This window comes from Bombina bombina, chromosome 4 (assembly GCF_027579735.1).
Source record: "Bombina bombina isolate aBomBom1 chromosome 4, aBomBom1.pri, whole genome shotgun sequence".
NCBI classification, from domain to species: Eukaryota; Metazoa; Chordata; class Amphibia; order Anura; family Bombinatoridae; genus Bombina; species Bombina bombina.
Genome location: NC_069502.1, coordinates 484,217,270 through 484,240,017, shown reverse-complemented (window position 1 = coordinate 484,240,017; position 22,748 = coordinate 484,217,270). Strand labels below are relative to the sequence as shown.

General features: G+C 43.4%; 1 protein-coding gene across 1 annotated transcript in view; it reads left to right on the top strand.

Moving 5' to 3' along the window:
- The window catches only part of GCLC (glutamate-cysteine ligase catalytic subunit), a gene marked incomplete in the record, with an annotated part of 285,087 nt that overhangs the window by 85,922 nt on the left and 176,417 nt on the right, over nucleotides 1-22,748 (top strand). Inside the window, 3 exon segments of the mRNA XM_053710384.1 lie at nucleotides 20,055-20,129; nucleotides 20,383-20,499; nucleotides 20,646-20,784. Of these exon segments, the coding sequence (XP_053566359.1) occupies nucleotides 20,055-20,129; nucleotides 20,383-20,499; nucleotides 20,646-20,784 (331 nt within the window).

The window sequence follows — 22,748 nt, the reverse complement described above, 5'->3', positions numbered from 1 at the left end:
TATTAGCCTTGGAGGTTGAGAATCCTCCAACTACACACAAACAATCTGTTAAAAAGATTGATAAGTTCTTTAAGGCAGCTCCAAAATAACCATCTACCTTCCCTGTTCCAGATTCAGTTTCTGACCTAATAATAAGGAATTGAACAAGCTAGGCATTCAGTTTGCTTCCTCTGCCAAATTCAAGAACATATTCACTTTTTTTTCCTCTGGGAAAAAAAAATCTCCACTCTAGCTAGGCAATCTACTATTCCTTTAAAGCAGGGTTTTTCAAACCATGGGTTGTACTGGGTCGCAACACCATGTTTACTGGGTCGCAACTTGTGTAAGTGGTGTGTGTGTGTGTGGTGGGTGTTGTATTAGAGTGTTTGTGTTTTATGAGAGTGTGTGTTATTACCTTTTTACAATGCTTTCAAGTTTGACTACTATCAGGAATAAAATATGCACACATTTTAATCACTTTGAAAAAAATCGCAGCTATTTTGTATTTTTTATACTACTTCAAAATTTTTCAGACCAAGCATAAAAATAGGGTCACGAATGTGGAATGGTGGTATCATGATACTGGGTTTGAAAACCCCTGTATTATAGGACAGTACCTCTGTCAAGGATCCAATGGACAGAAAGCCTTCACAGGCAATCCTTCCAGCTGGCAGGCTGTATGTTTCGTCCATCTGGCAGTGTAGCATGTGTATCTACAACTAATGCAGTCTGGTGTGAAAACTGACCTTATTTCCCTAGAAATTCAAGATTGCTTGAGGTTGGTCAAGACTGCAAGCCGTTTTCATTTGTGATGCAGCTGTTATGACCTGCATTAATGCAAAAAGTGCTGCTATCACAGTTCTGGCTAGAAGAGCTTTATGGTTCAAGTCATGGGTTGATTAGTATGGTATAAAAAAGCAGACTTATTTCACTACCATTCCATGAAAAGATTTTCTTTGAACCTGGACTGGTTGCTATTATTGCAACAGTCACTGCAGGTAAAGGAGATTTCCAGCCACAGTACAAAAACCTCTAAGGGCAGGGTTAATTCCACTGGACATTTTCACTCATTTTTCATTCCAAGATGCAAAGATCCTCCTCCTCAGTGTCTCAAAAGTCAGACAACTACAAGCCCATGTGGAAGCCTTTTTTTCTTCTTGATCTAATTACAAATAGGCCAAAAAGCCTGCCCTCTCCTCCAAATCTGCATGAAGGTGCTGGGGGCAGAATTAAGCTTTTTAGGAGGCTTTAAACCACAACAACAACAAAAAAAAGTAATTTCTTGACTCTTGGGTACTGAACATAATTTCCCAGGGGTACGACATAGGCTTTCAGCCTCACCCTGAACATTGTGTAAATCAAATCATAAAACTGGAAACTATGATAGTGACAGAAATAAATGTTTCTATTGTCTGTTAAAATTTACAAATAAGACTTAAATTTTTTGAAAAGGAGTATAAAACTCCTGGCAGTACTCTATGGAGCAAACATACTTTATGATTGTCTTGCAGTAACCTGATCATAAAGGGATATATCACTAGTCTGCTGCTTGGATCTGCTAGAAAAAAATACTAAATGAGGCTATTAAAGAGCTGAGTAACTTCTAAAAGTTAATTGTGCGTAAAACCACCCAAAAAACTGCCAAACACACTTACCTGAACATTGTATTGAAATATCTAAAAAAGTAAAAACAGCCTCCTACTAGAAATGCCTGTACAGTCAGACCATCATTGAGCTACATTCAGCAGACTGCCCACATCCTCTTCCTCAGTATTGAAAAGGGAAACTTTAGGCCTGAGGCAAGATTCCTTCACTCTCATATTACAAATGATCCATTTAAAGGCCAAAGCTTTCTTGGCAAGTTTATCAGACCTAGTAACTATGGGAGTGATTACTCCAGTCCCTTCACTAAGGCAGTACTTAAAGTGCTTTAGTAATGAGAGGTAGCCCACATTCTGACTTGGGCAGAATGCCATCATTGCATGGTTTCTGCAGTCCACATTCCTGGTGTGGACAAATGGAAAGGGAACTTTCAGTTGTCAATTTCTCCATCCCGGCAAATGGTCCCTGAGTCAGGAGCTATTTGACCAGACTGTCAGTTGTTTGGACAGGCAAGACATAGACTTCATGGCCTCACTCTTAAATCACAAGCTACTCCAAGGTTTTTTTGGACGTATATTAGTTGAAGGATTATGAGAATGTTTCTCTGCTATGTTGGGTCTTTTGCCTTTTTCTAGTGATTGCTTGTGAACTCTCACTATCATGAAATAAATGAATTTATCATGTAAGCATACTTTGTTTTTGTAGAGTCTAAATTTCCTTTACCTAATTGTGTTTGAATAAGAAAAAGGCTAAATTTCTGATTTGAGTTTTTCCTTTTTCTCCAACATTGGTGTGTCCGGTCCACGGTGTCATCCATTACTTGTGGGATATTCTCCTCCCCCACAGGGAAAGGCAAGGAGAGCACACAGCAAGAGCTGTCCATATAGTCCCTCCCAGGCTCCGCCCCCCCAGTCATTCTCCTTGCCGCTCTGAACAAGTAGCATCTCCTCGGGGATGGTGAGGAGTTTGTGGTGTTTAGTTGTAGTTTTTTATTCTTCTATCAAGAGTTTGTTATTTTAAAATAGTGCTGGTATGTACTATTTACTCTGAAACAGAAAGAGATGAAGATTTCTGTTTGTGAGAGGATTATGATTTTAGCAGCAGTTACTAAAATCGTTTGCTGTTTCCACATAGGACTGTTGAGATGAGATAACTTCAGTTGGGGGGAACAGTTTGCAGACTTTTCTGCTCAAGGTATGACTAGCCATATTTCTAACAAGACTGTGTAATGCTGGAAGGCTGTCATTTTCCCCTCATGGGGATCGGTAAGCCATTTTCTTAGTCTCAAACAGAATAAAGGGCTTAATATGGGCTATAAAACTGGTAGACACTTTTATGGGCTAAATCGATTGCTTTATTTAAGTATTATATGCAGTTTAAAGTTGTATTTCACACTTTTATAACATTGGGGAACGTTTTTAGCACCAGGCACTTGTTAAGACACCTTCCCAGTCAGGAAGGGCCTTTCTCTGTAGTAGGCAGAGCCTCATTTTCGCGCCATTACTGTGCAGTTAATTTTGAGTTCAGTACATGCAGCTGCATGTGTGAGGGTCTGGAATCCACTAAAAACGTTCCTAGAAGGCTTCATTTGGTATTATATACCCCCCTGGGATTGGTGAAGTTGCAGCAAAGGCTGTGGCTGGGACTGTAAGGGGGTTAAAATTAAAAACGGCTCCGGTTTCCACATTTTAAGGGTTAATAGCTTGAAAATTGGGGTGCAATACTTTGAATGTATTAAGACACTGTGGTGAAAATTTGGTAAAGATTGGATAATTCCTTCATAGTTTTTCACATATTCAGTAATAAAGTGTGCCCTGTTTAACATTTAAAGAGACAGTAACGGTTTTGTTTTAAAACGGTTTTCTCCAACATAGGTGTGTCCGGTCCACGGCGTCATCCTTACTTGTGGGATATTCTCTTCCCCAACAGGAAATGGCAAAGAGCCCAGCAAAGCTGGTCACATGATCCCTCCTAGGCTCCGCCTACCCCAGTCATTCTCTTTGCCGTTGTACAGGCAACATCTCCACGGAGATGGCTTAGAGTTTTTTAGTGTTTAACTGTAGTTTTTATTATTCAATCAAGAGTTTGTTATTTTAAAATAGTGCTGGTATGTACTATTTACTCTGAAACAGAAAAGAGATGAAGATTTCTGTTTGTAAGAGGAAAATGATTTTAGCAACCGTTACTAAAATCCATGGCTGTTCCACACAGGACTATTGAGAGGAATTAACTTCAGTTGGGGGAACAGTGAGCAGTCTTTTGCTGCTTGAGGTATGACACATTCTAACAAGACGATGTAATGCTGGAAGCTGTCATTTTCCCTATGGGATCCGGTAAGCCATTTTTATTCAGACAGTAAATAAGGGCTTCACAAGGGCTTATTAAGACTGTAGACATTTTCTGGGCTAAATCGATTCATATATTACACATATTTAGCCTTGAGGAATCATTTAATCTGGGTATTTTGGTAAAATAATATCGGCAGGCACTGTTTTAGACACCTTATTCTTTAGGGGCTTTCCCTAATCATAGGCAGAGCCTCATTTTCGCGCCGGTATTGCGCACTTGTTTTCTTCTGTTATGTGTGATCAGTCCACGGGTCATCATTACTTCTGGGATATAACTCCTCCCCAACAGGAAATGCAAGAGGATTCACCCAGCAGAGCTGCATATAGCTCCTCCCCTCTACGTCAGTCCCAGTCATTCTCTTGCACCCAACGACTAGATAGGATGTGTGAGAGGACTATGGTGATTATACTTAGTTTTTATGACTTCAATCAAAAGTTTGTTATTTTATAATAGCACCGGAGCGTGTTATTACTTCTCTGGCAGACTTTGAGGAAGAATCTACCAGAGTTTTTACTATGATTTTAACCGGAGTAGTTAAGATCATATTGCTGTTCTCGGCCATCTGAGGGAGGTAAAAGCTTCAGATCAGGGGACAGGGGCAGATGAATCTGCATTGAGGTATGTAGCAGTTTTTATTTTCTGAATGGAATTGATGAGAAAATCCTGCTATACCGTTATAATGACATGTATGTATACACTTCAGTATTCTGGGAATGGTACTTCACCGGAACTACTCTGTTAAAGGTCACTAATCTTTTTAATAAGTATTATATCATGTTAAACGTTTTTGCTGGAATGTAGAATCGTTTACATTGCTGAGGTACTGAGTAAATAAATGTTTGGGCTTTATTTTCCACTTGGCAGTAGTTTGCTTTGAATTGTGACAGTTTCGTTTCTCTTCACTGCTGTGTGTGAGAGGGAGGGGCCGTTTTTGGCGCTCTTTGCTACGCATCAACAATTTCCAGTCAGCTATTGTTATTTTTCCTGCATGATCCGGTTCATCTCTGACAGATCTCAGGGGTCTTCAAACTTCTTGAAGGGAGGTACATTCTCTCAGCAGAGCTGTGAGAATTTTTTATATTGACTGTGGATAAAGACGTTACTCAATAATTTTTATGTCAAATTTAGTTATGTTATCTTACTAATGGGAACAAAACCTTTGCTAAAAGTTGTGTTGTTTTAAAGTTGATGCTATAACTGTTTCTCAGTTCATTATCTCAACTGTCATTTAATCGTTTAAGTACCTCTTTGAGGCACAGTACGTTTTTGCTAAAAAAGATTATAACCAGGTTGCAAGTTATTGCTAGTGTGTTAAACATGTCTGACTCAGAGGAAGATATCTGTGTCATTTGTTCCAATGCCAAGGTGGAGCCCAATAGAAATTTATGTACTAACTGTATTGATGCTACTTTAAATAAAAGTCAATCTGTACAATGTGAACAAATTTCACCAATCTGCGAGGGGAGAGTTATGCCGACTAACTCGCCTCACGCGGCAGTACCTGCATCTCCCGCCCGGGAGGTGCGTGATATTATGGCGCCTAGTACATCTGGGCGGCCATTACAGATAACATTACAAGATATGGCTACTGTTATGACTGAAGTTTTGTCTAAATTACCAGAACTAAGAGGCAAGCGTGATCACTCTGGGGTGAGAACAGAGTGCGCTGACAATACTAGGGCCATGTCTGATACTGCGTCACAGCTTGCAGAGCATGAGGACGGAGAGCTTCATTCTGTGGGTGACGGTTCTGATCCAAACAGATTGGATTCAGATATTTCAAATTTTAAATTTAAATTGGAGAACCTCCGTGTATTACTAGGGGAGGTCTTAGCAGCTCTCAATGATTGTAACACCGTTGCAATACCAGAGAAACTATGTAGGTTGGATAAATACTTTGCGGTACCGGCGAGTACTGACGTTTTTCCTATACCTAAGAGATTAACTGAAATTGTTACTAAGGAGTGGGATAGACCCGGTGTGCCGTTCTCACCCCCTCCAATATTTAGAAAGATGTTTCCAATAGACGCCACCACTCGGGACTTATGGCAAACGGTCCCTAAGGTGGAGGGAGCAGTTTCTACTCTAGCTAAGCGTACCACTATCCCGGTGGAGGATAGCTGTGCTTTTTCAGATCCAATGGATAAAAAATTAGAGGGTTACCTTAAGAAAATGTTTGTTCAACAAGGTTTTATTTTGCAACCCCTTGCATGTATCGCGCCGATTACGGCTGCGGCAGCATTTTGGATTGAGTCTCTGGAAGAGAACCTTAGTTCATCTACGCTAGACGACATTATGGACAGGCTTAGAGTCCTTAAACTAGCTAATTCATTCATTTCGGAGGCCGTAGTACATTTAACCAAACTTACGGCTAAGAACTCAGGATTCGCCATACAGGCACGTAGGGCACTGTGGCTAAAATCCTGGTCAGCTGATGTTACTTCTAAGTCCAAATTACTTAATATACCTTTCAAGGGGCAGTCCTTATTTGGGCCCGGTTTGAAAGAAATTATCGCTGACATTACAGGAGGTAAGGGCCACGCCCTACCTCAAGACAAAGCCAAAGCTAAGGCTAGACAGTCTAATTTTCGTCCCTTTCGGAATTTCAAAACAGGAGCAGCATCAACCTCCACTGCACCAAAACAGGAAGGAGCTGTTGCTCGTTACAGGCAAGGCTGGAAGCCCAACCAGTCCTGGAACAAGGGCAAACAGGCCAGGAAACCTGCTGCTGCCCCAAAGACAGCATGAACCGAGAGCCCCCAATCCGGGACCGGATCTAGTGGGGGGCAGACTTTCTCTCTTCGCCCAGGCCTGGGCAAGAGATGTTCAGGATCCCTGGGCGCTAGAGATCATATCTCAGGGATACCTTCTAGACTTCAAATTATCTCCCCCAAGAGGGAGATTTCATCTGTCAAGATTGTCAACAAACCAGATAAAGAAAGAAGCGTTTCTACGCTGTGTACAAGATCTGTTATTAATGGGAGTGATCCATCCGGTTCCGCGGTCGGAACAAGGACAAGGGTTCTACTCAAACCTGTTTGTGGTTCCCAAAAAAGAGGGAACTTTCAGACCAATCTTAGATTTAAAGATTCTAAACAAATTCCTAAGAGTTCCATCGTTCAAAATGGAAACTATTCGGACAATCTTGCCCATGATCCAAAAGGGTCAGTACATGACCACAGTGGATTTAAAAGATGCTTACCTTCACATACCGATCCACAAAGATCATCACCGGTATCTACGGTTTGCCTTCCTAGACAGGCACTACCAGTTTGTAGCTCTTCCATTCGGATTGGCTACGGCCCCAAGAATCTTCACAAAGATTCTAGGTGCCCTCCTGGCGGTACTAAGACCGCGAGGGATTTCGGTAGCTCCGTACCTAGACGACATTCTAATACAAGCTTCAAGCTTTCAAACTGCCAAGTCTCATACAGAGTTAGTTCTGGCATTTCTAAGGTCGCATGGATGGAAAGTGAACGAAAAGAAGAGTTCTCTTTTTCCTCTCACAAGAGTTCCATTCTTGGGGACTCTTATAGATTCTGTAGAAATGAAGATTTACCTGACAGAGGACAGGTTAACAAAGCTTCAAGATGCATGCCGTGTCCTTCATTCCATTCAACACCCGTCAGTAGCTCAATGCATGGAGGTGATCGGCTTAATGGTAGCGGCAATGGACATAGTACCTTTTGCACGCCTACACCTCAGACCGCTGCAATTATGCATGCTAAGTCAGTGGAATGGGGATTACTCAGATTTGTCCCCTACTCTGAATCTGAATCAAGAGACCAGAAATTCTCTTCTATGGTGGCTTCATCGGCCACACCTGTCCAGGGGGATGCCATTCAGCAGGCCAGACTGGACAATTGTAACAACAGACGCCAGCCTACTAGGTTGGGGCGCTGTCTGGAATTCTCTGAAGGCTCAGGGATTATGGAATCAGGAGGAGAGTCTCCTTCCAATAAACATTCTGGAATTGAGAGCAGTTCTCAATGCCCTTCTGGCTTGGCCCCAATTAACAACTCGGGGGTTCATCAGGTTTCAGTCGGACAATATCACGACTGTAGCTTACATCAACCATCAGGGAGGGACAAGAAGCTCCCTAGCAATGATGGAAGTATCAAAGATAATTCGATGGGCAGAGTCTCACTCTTGCCACCTGTCAGCAATCCACATCCCGGGAGTGGAGAACTGGGAGGCGGATTTCTTGAGTCGCCAGACTTTTCATCCGGGGGAGTGGGAACTTCATCCGGAGGTCTTTGCCCAAATACTTCGACGTTGGGGCAAACCACAGATAGATCTCATGGCGTCTCGCCAGAACGCCAAGCTTCCTCACTACGGGTCCAGATCCAGGGATCCGGGAGCGGTTCTGATAGATGCTTTGACAGCACCTTGGAACTTCGGGATGGCTTATGTGTTTCCACCCTTCCCGCTGCTTCCTCGATTGATTGCCAAAATCAAACAGGAGAGAGCATCAGTGATTCTAATAGCACCTGCATGGCCACGCAGGACTTGGTATGCAGATCTAGTGGACATGTCATCCTGTCCGCCTTGGTCTCTACCTCTAAGACAGGACCTTCTGATACAGGGTCCGTTCAAACATCAAAATCTAACTTCTCTGAAGCTGACTGCTTGGAAATTGAACGCTTGATTTTATCAAAACGTGGTTTTTCTGAGTCGGTTATTGATACCCTGATACAGGCTAGGAAGCCTGTTACCAGAAAGATTTACCATAAAATATGGCGTAAATATCTATACTGGTGTGAATCCAAACGTTACTCCTGGAGTAAGGTTAGGATCTCTAGGATCTTGTCCTTTCTACAAGAAGGCTTAGAAAAGGGTTTATCGGCTAGTTCATTAAAGGGACAGATTTCAGCTCTGTCCATCTTGTTACACAGGCGTCTGTCAGAAAATCCAGACGTCCAGGCCTTTTGTCAGGCTTTAGCTAGGATCAAGCCTGTGTTTAAAGCTATTGCTCCACCATGGAGTTTAAACTTAGTTCTTAACGTTTTACAGGGTGTTCCGTTTGAACCCCTTCATTCCATTGATATAAAATTGTTATCTTGGAAAGTTCTGTTTTTAATGGCTATTTCCTCGGCTCGAAGAGTCTCTGAGTTATCAGCATTACATTGTGATTCTCCTTATCTGATTTTTCACTCAGACAAGGTAGTTCTGCGTACTAAACCTGGGTTCTTACCTAAGGTAGTTACTAACAGGAATATCAATCAAGAGATTGTTGTTCCATCCTTGTGTCCAAATCCTTCTTCAAAGAAGGAACGTCTTCTACACAATCTGGATGTAGTTCGTGCCCTCAAGTTCTACTTGCAGGCAACTAAAGATTTTCGTCAAACTTCTTCCCTGTTTGTCGTTTATTCTGGACAGAGGAGAGGTCAAAAAGCTTCTGCTACCTCTCTCTCTTTTTGGCTTCGTAGCATAATACGTTTAGCCTATGAGACTGCTGGACAGCAGCCTCCTGAAAGAATTACAGCCCACTCCACTAGAGCTGTGGCTTCCACTTGGGCCTTTAAGAATGAGGCCTCTGTTGAACAGATTTGCAAGGCTGCAACTTGGTCTTCGCTTCATACTTTTTCCAAATTTTACAAATTTGATACTTTTGCTTCTTCGGAGGCTATTTTTGGGAGAAAGGTTCTTCAGGCAGTGGTTCCTTCTGTATAATGAGCCTGCCTATCCCTCCCGTCATCCGTGTACTTTTGCTTTGGTATTGGTATCCCAGAAGTAATGATGACCCGTGGACTGATCACACATAACAGAAGAAAACATAATTTATGCTTACCTGATAAATTCCTTTCTTCTGTTGTGTGATCAGTCCACGGCCCGCCCTGTTTTTAAGGCAGGTAAATTTTTTTTTTTTTTTTTAAATTATACTCCAGTCACCACTTCACCCTTGATTACTCCTTTCTCGTTGATTCTTGGTCGAATGACTGGGACTGACGTAGAGGGGAGGAGCTATATGCAGCTCTGCTGGGTGAATCCTCTTGCATTTCCTGTTGGGGAGGAGTTATATCCCAGAAGTAATGATGACCCGTGGACTGATCACACAACAGAAGAAAGGAATTTATCAGGTAAGCATAAATTATGTTTTTGAGAGGCATGACATGCAGTCGCATGTGTGAGGAGCTCTGATACATAGAAAAGACTTTCTGAAGGCGTCATTTGGTATCGTATTCCCCTTTGGGCTTGGTTGGGTCTCAGCAAAGCAGATACCAGGGACTGTAAAGGGGTTAAAGTTAAAAACGGCTCCGGTTCCGTTATTTTAAGGGTTAAAGCTTCCAAATTTGGTGTGCAATACTTTTAAGGCTTTAAGACACTGTGGTGAAATTTTGGTGAATTTTGAACAATTCCTTCATACTTTTACGCAATTGCAGTAATAAAGTGTGTTCAGTTTAAAATTTAAAGTGACAGTAACGGTTTTATTTTAAAACGTTTTTTGTACTTTGTTATCAAGTTTATGCCTGTTTAACATGTCTGAACTACCAGATAGACTGTGTTCTGAATGTGGGGAAGCCAGGGTTCCTTCTCATTTAAATAAATGTGATTTATGTGACACTGAAAATGATGCCCAAGATGATTCCTCAAGTGAGGGGAGTAAGCATGGTACTGCATCATTCCCTCCTTCGTCTACACGAGTCTTGCCCACTCAGGAGGCCCCTAGTACATCTAGCGCGCCAATACTCCTTACTATGCAACAATTAACGGCTGTAATGGATAATTCTATCAAAAACATTTTAGCCAAAATGCCCACTTATCAGCGTAAGCGCGACTGCTCTGTTTTAGATACTGAAGAGCATGAGGACGCTGATGATAATGGTTCTGAAATGCCCCTACACCAGTCTGAGGGGGCCAGGGAGGTTTTGTCTGAGGGAGAAATTTCAGATTCAGGGAAAATTTCTCAACAAGCTGAACCCGATGTGATTACATTTAAATTTAAGTTGGAACATCTCCGCGCTCTGCTTAAGGAGGTATTATCCACTCTGGATGATTGTGAGAATTTGATCATCCCAGAGAAACTATGTAAAATGGACAAGTTCCTAGAGGTCCCGGGGCTCCCAGAAGCTTTTCCTATACCCAAGCGGGTGGCGGACATTGTAAATAAAGAATGGGAAAGGCCCGGTATACATTTCGTCCCTCCCCCCATATTTAAAAAATTGTTTCCTATGGTCGACCCCAGAAAGGACTTATGGCAGACAGTCCCCAAGGTCGAGGGAGCGGTTTCTACTTTAAACAAACGCACCACTATACCCATAGAAGATAGTTGTGCTTTCAAAGATCCTATGGATAAAAAATTAGAAGGTTTGCTTAAAAAGATGTTTGTTCAGCAGGGTTACCTTCTACAACCTATTTCATGCATTGTCCCTGTCACTACAGCCGCGTGTTTCTGGTTCGATGAGCTAGTAAAGGCGATCGATAGTGATTCTCCTCCTTATGAGGAGATTATGGACAGAATCCGTGCTCTCAAATTGGCTAATTCTTTCACCCTAGACGCCACTTTGCAATTGGCTAGGTTAGCGGCAAAGAATTCTGGGTTTGCTATTGTGGCGCGCAGAACGCTTTGGTTGAAATCTTGGTCAGCTGATGCGTCTTCCAAGAACAAACTCCTTAACATTCCTTTCAAGGGGAAAACACTGTTTGGCCCTGACTTGAAAGAGATTATCTCTGATATCACTGGGGGTAAGGGCCACGCCCTTCCTCAGGATAGGTCTTTCAAGGCCAAAAATAAACCTAATTTTCGTCCCTTTCGTAGAAACGGACCAGCCCCAAGTGCTACGTCCTCTAAGCAAGAGGGTAATACTTCTCAAGCCAAGCCAGCCTGGAGACCAATGCAAGGCTGGAACAAGGGAAAGCAGGCCAAGAAACCTGCCACTGCTACCAAGACAGCATGAAATGTTGGCCCCCGATCCGGGACCGGATCTGGTGGGGGGCAGACTCTCTCTCTTCGCTCAGGCTTGGGCAAGAGATGTTCTGGATCCTTGGGCACTAGAAATAGTCTCCCAAGGTTATCTTCTGGAATTCAAGGGGCTTCCCCCAAGGGGGAGGTTCCACAGGTCTCAATTGTCTTCAGACCACATAAAAAGACAGGCATTCTTACATTGTGTAGAAGACCTGTTAAAAATGGGAGTGATTCATCCTGTTCCATTAGGAGAACAAGGGATGGGGTTCTACTCCAATCTGTTCATAGTTCCCAAAAAAGAGGGAACGTTCAGACCAATCTTAGATCTCAAGATCTTAAACAAGTTTCTCAAGGTTCCATCGTTCAAAATGGAAACCATTCGAACAATTCTTCCTTCCATCCAGGAAGGTCAATTCATGACCACGGTGGATTTAAAGGATGCGTATCTACATATCCCTATCCACAAGGAACATCATCGGTTCCTAAGGTTCGCATTCCTGGACAAGCATTACCAGTTCGTGGCGCTTCCTTTCGGATTAGCCACTGCTCCAAGGATTTTCACAAAGGTACTAGGGTCCCTTCTAGCGGTGCTAAGACCAAGGGGCATTGCAGTAGTACCTTACTTGGACGACATTCTGATTCAAGCGTCGTCCCTTCCTCAAGCAAAGGCTCACACGGACATAGTCCTGGCCTTTCTCAGATCTCACGGATGGAAAGTGAACGTGGAAAAGAGTTCTCTATCTCCGTCGACAAGGGTTCCCTTCTTGGGAACAATAATAGACTCCTTAGAAATGAGGATTTTTCTGACAGAGGCCAGAAAAACAAAACTTCTAAACTCTTGTCGGACACTTCTTTCCGTTCCTCTTCCTTCCATAGCGCAGTGCATGGAAGTAATAGGTTTGATGGTAGCGGCAATGGACATAGTTCCTTTTGCGCGCATTCATCTAAGACCATTACAACTGTGCATGCTCAGTCAGTGGAATGGGGACTATACAGACTTGTCTCCGAAGATACAAGTAAATCAGAGGACCAGAGACTCACTCCGTTGGTGGCTGTCCCTGGACAACCTGTCACAAGGGATGACCTTCCGCAGACCAGAGTGGGTCATTGTCACGACCGATGCCAGTCTGATGGGCTGGGGCGCGGTCTGGGGATCCCTGAAAGCTCAGGGTCTTTGGTCTCGGGAAGAATCTCTTCTACCGATAAATATTCTGGAACTGAGAGCGATATTCAATGCTCTCAAGGCTTGGCCTCAGCTAGCGAAGGCCAAGTTCATACGGTTTCAATCAGACAACATGACGACTGTTGCGTACATCAACCATCAGGGGGGAACAAGGAGTTCCCTGGCGATGGAAGAAGTGACCAAAATCATTCAATGGGCGGAGACTCACTCCTGCCACCTGTCTGCAATCCACATCCCAGGAGTGGAAAATTGGGAAGCGGATTTTCTGAGTCGTCAGACATTACATCCGGGGGAGTGGGAACTCCATCCGGAAATCTTTGCCCAAATTACTCAACTGTGGGGCATTCCAGACTTGGATCTGATGGCCTCTCGTCAGAACTTCAAGGTTCCTTGCTACGGGTCCAGATCCAGGGATCCCAAGGCGACTCTAGTAGATGCACTAGTAGCACCTTGGACCTTCAAACTAGCTTATGTATTCCCGCCGTTTCCTCTCATCCCCAGGCTGGTAGCCAGGATCCATCAGGAGAGGGCGTCGGTGATCTTGATAGCTCCTGCGTGGCCACGCAGGACTTGGTATGCAGATCTGGTGAATATGTCATCGGCTCCACCATGGAAGCTACCTTTGAGACGAGACCTTCTTGTTCAAGGTCCGTTCGAACATCCGAATCTGGTCTCACTCCAGCTGACTGCTTGGAGATTGAACGCTTGATCTTATCAAAACGAGGGTTCTCAGATTCTGTTATTGATACTCTTGTTCAGGCCAGAAAGCCTGTAACTAGAAAAATTTACCACAAAATATGGAAAAAATATATCTGTTGGTGTGAATCTAAAGGATTCCCTTGGGACAAGGTAAAGATTCCTAAGATTCTATCCTTTCTTCAAGAAGGATTGGAGAAAGGATTATCTGCAAGTTCCTTGAAGGGACAGATTTCTGCCTTGTCTGTGTTACTCCACAAAAAGCTGGCAGCTGTGCCAGATGTTCAAGCCTTTGTTCAGGCTCTGGTTAGAATTAAGCCTGTTTACAAACCTTTGACTCCCCCTTGGAGTCTCAACTTAGTTCTTTCAGTTCTTCAGGGGGTTCCGTTTGAACCCTTACATTCCGTTGATATTAAGTTATTATCTTGGAAAGTTTTGTTTTTGGTTGCAATTTCTTCTGCCAGAAGAGTTTCAGAATTATCTGCTCTGCAGTGTTCTCCTCCTTATCTGGTGTTCCATGCAGATAAGGTGGTTTTACGTACTAAACCTGGTTTTCTTCCAAAAGTTGTTTCTAACAAAAACATTAACCAGGAGATAGTCGTGCCTTCTTTGTGTCCGAAACCAGTTTCGAAGAAGGAACGTTTGTTGCACAATTTGGATGTTGTTCGCGCTCTAAAATTCTATTTAGATGCTACAAAGGATTTTGGACAAACATCTTCCTTGTTTGTTGTTTATTCTGGTAAAAGGAGAGGTCAAAAAGCAACTTCTACCTCTCTCTCTTTTTGGATTAAAAGCATCATCAGATTGGCTTACGAGACTGCCGGACGGCAGCCTCCTGAAAGAATCACAGCTCATTCCACTAGGGCTGTGGCTTCCACATGGGCCTTCAAGAACGAGGCTTCTGTTGATCAGATATGTAGGGCAGCGACTTGGTCTTCACTGCACACTTTTACCAAATTTTACAAGTTTGATACTTTTGCTTCTTCTGAGGCTGTTTTTGGGAGAAAGGTTTTGCAAGCCGTGGTGCCTTCCATTTAGGTGACCTGATTTGCTCCCTCCCTTCATCCGTGTCCTAAAGCTTTGGTATTGGTTCCCACAAGTAAGGATGACGCCGTGGACCGGACACACCTATGTTGGAGAAAACAGAATTTATGTTTACCTGATAAATTACTTTCTCCAACGGTGTGTCCGGTCCACGGCCCGCCCTGGTTTTTTAATCAGGTCTGATAATTTATTTTCTTTAACTACAGTCACCACGGTATCATATGGTTTCTCCTATGCAAATATTCCTCCTTAACGTCGGTCGAATGACTGGGGTAGGCGGAGCCTAGGAGGGATCATGTGACCAGCTTTGCTGGGCTCTTTGCCATTTCCTGTTGGGGAAGAGAATATCCCACAAGTAAGGATGACGCCGTGGACCGGACACACCGTTGGAGAAAGTAATTTATCAGGTAAACATAAATTCTGTTTTTGTGCTTTATTAACCAGTTTAAGCCTGTTTAACATGTCTGTACCTTCAGATAGATCATGTTCTGTATGTATGGTAGCCAATGTGGTTCCCCCTTCAAATATAGTGTGATAATTGTGCCATTGCGTCCAAACAAAGTAAGGACAGAACTGTCACAAATTGTAAAGTTGCCCAGGATGATTCCTCAGATGAAGGAAGTAGACATAGTTCTACATCATCTCCTTCTGTGTCTATACCAGTTATGCCCGCGCAGGCGACCCCTAGTACTTCTAGCGCGCCAATGCTTGTTACTATGCAGCAATTGACGGCAGTAATGGATAACTCCATAGCTAATATTTTATCCAAAATGCCAGCATTTCAGAGAAAGCGCGATTGCTCTGTTTTAAACACTGTAGAGCAGGAGGGCGCTGATGATAATTTTTCTGTCATACCCTCACACCAATCTGAAGTGGCAGTGAGGGAGGGTTTGTCAGATGGGGAAATTTCTGATACAGGAAGAATTTCTCAGCAGGCAGAACCTGATGTTGTGACATTTAAATTTAAATTAGAGCATCTCCGCGCATTACTTAAGGAGGTGCTATCTACTCTGGGTGATTGTGACAATCTGGTCAACCCAGAAAAATTGTGCAAGATGGACAGTTCCTTGAGGTCCCGGTGCACCCTGATGCTTTTCCGATACCTAAACGGGTGGCGGACATAGTGAATAAGAAGTGGGAGAAGCCAGGCATACCTTTTTGTCCCTCCTCCTATATTTAAGAAATTGTTCCCTATGGTCGACCCCAGGAAGGACACATGGCAAACAGTCCCTAAGGTCGAGGGGGAGTTTTCTACTCTAGCCAAGTGCACGACCATTCCTATTGAGGACAATTGTGCTTTCAAAGATCCTATGGATAAAAAAATTGGAGGGTTTGCTTAAAAAGATTTTTGTACAGCAAGGTTACCTCCTTCAACCTATTTCGTGCATTATTCCTGTCACTACAGAGGCGTGGTTCTGGTTCGAGGAACTGGAAAAGTCGCTCAGTAGGGAGACTCCGTATGAGGAAGTCATGGACAGAATTTACGCACTTAAGTTAGTTAATTCCTTTATTTTAGACGCCGCTTTGCAGTTAGCGAGGTTAGCGGCAAAAAATTCAGGGTTTACAATTGTGGCGCGCAGAGCGCTCTGGCTAAAGTCTTGGTCGGCGGATGTATCTTCCAAGACAAAATTGCTTAATACCCCTTTCAAAGGTAAGACCCCTTTTGGGCCAGAATTGAAAGAGATTATTTCAGTCATCACTGGGGGAAAGGGCCATGCCCTCCCACAAGATAAACCTTTCAAGGCTAAGAATAAGTCCAATTTTCGTTCCTTTCGCAATTTCAGGAACGGACCGGCTTCCAACTCGGCAGCCTCTAGACAAGAAGGTAACGCTTCCCAGACTAAACCAGCTTGGAAATCAATGCAAGGCTGGAACAAGGGTAAACAGGCCAAGAAACCTGCTGCTGCTACCAAGACAGCATGAAGAGGTAGCCCCCAATCCAGAACCGGATCTAGTAGGGGCAGACTCTCTCTCTTTGCTCAGGCTTGGGCAAGAGATGTTCAGGATCCCTGGGCACTAGAAATAGTCTCTCAGGGTTATCTTCTAGAATTCAAGGAACTACCCCCAAGGGGAAGGTTCCACATGTCTCACTTATCCTCAAACCAAGTAAAGAGACAGGCATTCTTACATTGTGTAGAAGACCTGTTAAAGATGGGAGTGATACTCCGAGTTCCAACTGTGGAACAAGGTCAGGGGTTTTACTCAAATCTGTTTGTAGTTCCCAAAAAAAGAGGGAACTTTCAGAACAATTCTGGATTTAAAAATTCTAAACAAATTTCTCAGAGTGCCATCGTTCAAAATGGAAACTATTCGAACGATTTTACCTACAATCCAGGAGGGTCAATTTATGACTACCGTGGATCTAAAGGATGCGTATCTGCATATTCCTATCCACAAAGATCATCATCAGTTCCTAAGGTTCGCCTTTCTGGACAAACATTACCTATTGTGGCTCTCCCATTCGGACTAGCCACTGCTCCAAGGATTTTCACAAAGGTGCTCGGGTCCCTTCTAGCGGTTCTAAGACCCAGGGGCATTGCAGTGGCACCTTACTTGGACGACATCCTAATTCAAGCGTCGTCTCTTTCAAAGACAAAGGCTCACACAGACATTGTTCTAGCCTTTCTCAGATCTCACGGGTGGTAGGTGAACATAGAAAAAAGTTCCCCGTCTCCGTCAACAAGAGTCCCTTTCTTGGGAACAATAATAGATTCTTTAGAAATGAAGATTTTCCTGACAGATGTCAGAGAGTCAAAGCTTCTAAACGCTTGTCAAGTTCTTAACTCTGTTCTACGGCCTTCCATAGCTCAGTGCATGGAAGTAGTAGGGTTGATGGTTGCAGCAATGGACATAGTTCCTTTTGCGCGAATTCATCTAAGACCATTACAACTGTGCATGCTCAAACAGTGGAATGGGGACTATACAGACTTGTCTCCAGTGATTCAAGTAGATCAGAAGACCAGAGACTCACTCCGTTGGTGGCTGACTCAGGATCACCTGTCCCAGGGAATGAGCTTCCGCAGACCAGAGTTGGTCATTGTCACGACCGACGCCTGTCTATTAGGCTGGGGCGCGGTCTGGGATTCCCTGAAAGCTCAGGGTCTATGGTCTCGGGAAGAGTCTCTTCTCCCGATAAACATCCTGGAACTGAGAGCGATATTCAATGCTCTCCGGGCTTGGCCTCAACTAGCAAAGGCCAGATTCATAAGATTCCAATCAGACAACATGACGACTGTTGCTTACTTCAACCATCAGGGGGGAACAAGGAGTTCCCTGGCGATGAGAGAGGTGACCAAGATCATCAAATGGGCAGAGGATCACTCCTACCACCTGTCTGCGATCCACATCCCAGGAGTGGAAAACTGGGAGGCGGATTATCTGAGTCGTCAGACCTTTCATCCGGGGGAGTGGGAACTCCACCCGGAGGTGTTTGCCCAGTTGACCCAATTATGGGGCATTCCAGACATGGATCTGATGGCGTCTCATCAGAATTTCAAGGTTCCTTGCTACGGGTCCAGATCCAGGGATCCCAAGGCGACTCTAGTGGATGCATTAGTGGCGCCTTGGACTTTCAACCTAGCTTATGCGTTTCCACCGTTCCTTCTCATTCCCAGGCTGGTAGCCAGGATCAAACAGGAGAAGGCCTCGGTGATTTTGATAGCTCCTGCGTGGCCACGCAGGACTTGGTATGCAGACCTGGTGAATATGTCATCGGCTCCACCATGGAAGCTACCTTTGAGACAGGATCTTCTAGTACAAGGTCCATTCGAACATCCAAATCTAGTTTCTCTCCAGCTGACTGCTTGGAAATTGAACGCTTGATTTTGTCTAAGCGTGGGTTTTCGGATTCTGTGATAGATACTCTGGTACAAGCCAGAAAACCTGTGACTAGAAAGATTACCATAAAATATGGAAAAGATATATCTGTTGGTGTGAATCCAAGGGATTCTCATGGAGTAAGATTAAAATTCCTAGGATCCTTTCCTTTCTCCAAGAAGGTTTGGATAAGGGATTATCAGCGAGTTCTCTAAAAGGACAGATTTCTGCTTTATCTGTCTTGTTACACAAACGACTGGCAGCTGTGCCAGATGTTCAAGCTTTTGTTCAGGCTTTGGTCAGGATCAAGCCTGTTTACAGACCCTTGACTCCTCCCTGGAGTCTAAATTTGGTTCTTTCAGTTCTTCAAGGGGTTCCGTTTGAACCCTTACATTCCATAGATATCAAGTTGTTATCTTGGAAAGTTCTGTTTTTGGTTGCTATTCTTCTGCTAGAAGAGTTTCTGAATTATCTGCTCTGCAGTGTAATCCGCCCTATCTGGTGTTCCATTCAGATAAGGTTGTTTTGCGTACTAAACCTGGTTTCCTTCCAAAGGTTGTTTCCAACAAGAATATTAACCAGAAAATAGTTGTGCCTTCTTTGTGTCCGAATCCAGTTTCAAAGAAGGAACGCTTGTTACACAATTTAGATGTAGTCCGTGCTTTAAAGTTCTATTTAGAAGCAACAAAGGATTTCAGACAAACGTCTTCTCTGTTTGTAGTTTATTCTGGCAAGAGGAGAGGTCAAAAAAGCTACTGCTACCTCTCTTTCCTTTTGGCTGAAAAGCATCATACGATTGGCTTACGAGACTGCCGGACGGCAGCCTCCTGAACGAATCACAGCTCACTCTACTAGGGCTGTGGCTTCCACATGGGCCTTCAAGAACGAGGCTTCTGTTGATCAGATATGTAAGGCAGTGACCTGGTCTTCTCTGCACACTTTGTCCAAATTCTACAAATTTGATACTTTTGCTTCTTCGGAGGCTATTTTTGGGAGAAAGGTTTTGCAAGCCGTGGTGCCTTCTGTTTAGGTAACCTGATTTGCTCCCTCCCTTCATCTGTGTCCTAAAGCTTTGGTATTGGTTCCCACAAGTAATGGATGACACCGTGGACCGGACACACCAATGTTGGAGAAAACAGAATTTATGCTTACCTGATAAATTACTTTCTCCAACGGTGTGTCCGGTCCACGGCCCGCCCTGGTTTTTTAATCAGGTTTGAAGAATTTCTTTCTCTATACACTACAGTCACCACGGCACACTATAGTTTCTCCTTTTTTTCTCCTAACCGTCGGTCGAATGACTGGGGGGGCGGAGCCTGGGAGGGACTATATGGACAGCTCTTGCTGTGTGCTCTCCTTGCCTTTCCCTGTGGGGGAGGAGAATATCCCACAAGTAATGGATGACACCGTGGACCGGACACACCGTTGGAGAAAGTAATTTATCAGGTAAGCATAAATTCTGTTTTTTTTCTACTGTAGGTGACATTCCAAGCTTGCAGCATTTCTGAAGCCAGATGTCTTTATGACCAATTAGCCACAATATGTCCGATAGTGGTATGTATATAATATGTCAGAATTCAACAATGTGTCTTTTATTTAAGATAAACTCCCCCCCCCCCCCTCCCCAAAACTCACACTGCTTACCACATCCTGATGGTTTAAAGTTCTCTGCTATGGAGAGATTATCTAAGAAGTCTCATCAGTACTATAAAGTCCCTCAAAGAATTCTACACACACACACATACACACACACAGTATTGCGAGAAATTCTAATTAATTTGCTTACTTCATTTTATGTTTATTTTAGATGGCTTTAAGTGCTGCAGCCCCATTTTACAGAGGATATGTGTCTGATATAGATTGTCGTTGGGGTGTAATCTCTGCATCAGTAGATGACAGAACTAAAGAAGAAAGGGGATTGGAGGTATGCCATAACTTCCTTTAGCTGATGCATTTTCACTATGCTTGTATTTGCCTGGTAAGTTTTTTCCTGAAAAAAACTTAAGATAATTTTTTGGCTAGTAGGAGTTGTCTATGTGTTTTACACTCCACTGTCTTTGTTTTCTCTAGCCTCTGAAGAATGACAAATATCGGATAAGTAAATCTCGTTATGATTCCATAGACAGTTATTTGTCTAAATGTGGTGAAAAATACAATGATATTGATTTGACTATAGATAAAGAGATCTACAGACAACTAACACATGAAGGTAAGGAATTACAGTACACTTTGTTTGTTAAAACAAGTCTTTGAAAAGTTGTAAAATCCTTCCACCACAAGACTTGCAAATGACATGGACTTTGTGTGTGTATGTGAGCTAAACATCTACTCATGCTGTACAATAATGCATATTACTCCCAGTCTTTGTGATTCTAATAAATGTGTTTCTTTCATATAATGAGGAGAGTCCATGGGTGTCCATAACATATGGGGATATACTTCCTGCCAGCAGGTGGAGGTCAAGAACCCGCACAAGAGCTTTCAATCCCTACCAACTCTGCTCCTCTCCAGTTAGTTCTTGGTCTTCAATGTGAGAGGTTGAGTGAAGTGCTCGGCAATCAAAAGTGTATTTTTAATTTATTTACTGGGGGCTCAGACCTGACTTGAGACCCTATCCCCCCCTCTTTCAGTTTTCTCTAAAGAAGATTGAAAATGGATGACTGAAACAGGGGTTGAGGATTACCTCTCATGACATTGTCAGTAAATCTCCCAGCCATAAATGCTCTTTGGCGTTTCGGGGACCACGTCCGTCAGCCTCTACCAAAGAGGTTACAGGTATATCTGATCATATCCTCTGAGGGAGAAAGGCCTCTATAAGCTGGTAAGATCAGTGCAGGGGTTCTGCAGTCAAGGTAAGTGACTTAGACACCACATATAGCCCATTCACTATCACTGGTATCCTATTCCATAGATACCATATAGTTTGGGGGTTACCAGCCCTTACCCTTGGTTCTTTACCTATGTGCTTATCACCAAACCTTTTCAAATTGGGTTCCAAATTTTCCGGTATCGTTCTCTACATTCCCTTTAGCAGCTCTCTTATTAATTTTTTTCCACAAATATTTACTTTTTCAATAAATTTTTTTTAAAAGTGTTACTGTCTCTTTAAGCGAACCGTTAATTGCGCTATGCGGTTACTGGCTCTTTCTTTTCAAAGCGGTTAGGCTGGGGATCAGTTAGGGACCATCTGGATAATGTTTTTAAGATTTATTTTACAAAATCTGTTTGTTTGTTTTTAAAAAAAAAAATTATTTTTACTTCGCGCTGTTACCTGTACTTCATTGCGGCGGTTAGCCCTGCTCCTTTTCCTTGGCGTCCTTTTCCATCTAAAGGGGAGGAGAGTCCAAGGCTTCATTTATTACTTGTGGGAATTCAGAACCTGGCCACCAGGAGGAGGCCAAGACACCCCAGCCAAAGGCTTAAATACCTCCCCCACTCTCCTCATCCCCCAGTCATTCTTTCTTTCGTCACAGGAGGTTGGCAGAGAAGTTTCGGAAGATTCAGAATAGTCTCTTGTGGAGGGTAGTACTCTTCGAAATGGGACTGGAGTTTTAACTAGTCCTGTCAGTCTCTCAGTGAGAGCATGGGTAAAAGTTAGAGTCCAGAGATGCAGGGAGAATCTTTCTGCAAAATGATCCCGACTCAAATTAACAGCTCCATAAGCAATCAGCGTTGACGAGTTTCGCTGCCTGCTTCCTGGACTCAAGTCCATGTCAGGAGCGACGCTACTACACTGTCACACTTGAGAGGCCGTGTTCCTGTTCCACGGCATAGATTCTGGTAAGATTGTTTCATTTTTTTATATACATAACGCAAGAAGACAGGGTCACAGTGTGATGCCTTTTATCTTTATAGACTCAAGGGTTAATATCCCTGGAAGGGGGATTATTGAACAGGGGGGGTTTGTACATAATGTTATTGTTGTGTCATTGCTGCGATGTGTGAGATGAGGCTCTGGCAATGGGTGGACTACAGGTTTCATTTCCTAGTGCAGGGGCGGTCCTGCAAGGCACTTCATGTGACTGGGTGGGGCCTATTCAACTTCCTCTTCTGGACCGGTGGTTGCAGGAGTTAAAGCGTTTTTGTCTGTGGTCCGGGTCTAAGGAGGTGGTGAGTGCCCTGGCCATTGAAAGTATAAAGGTTCCATTTATATATAGATCTAGTCCGTAATAA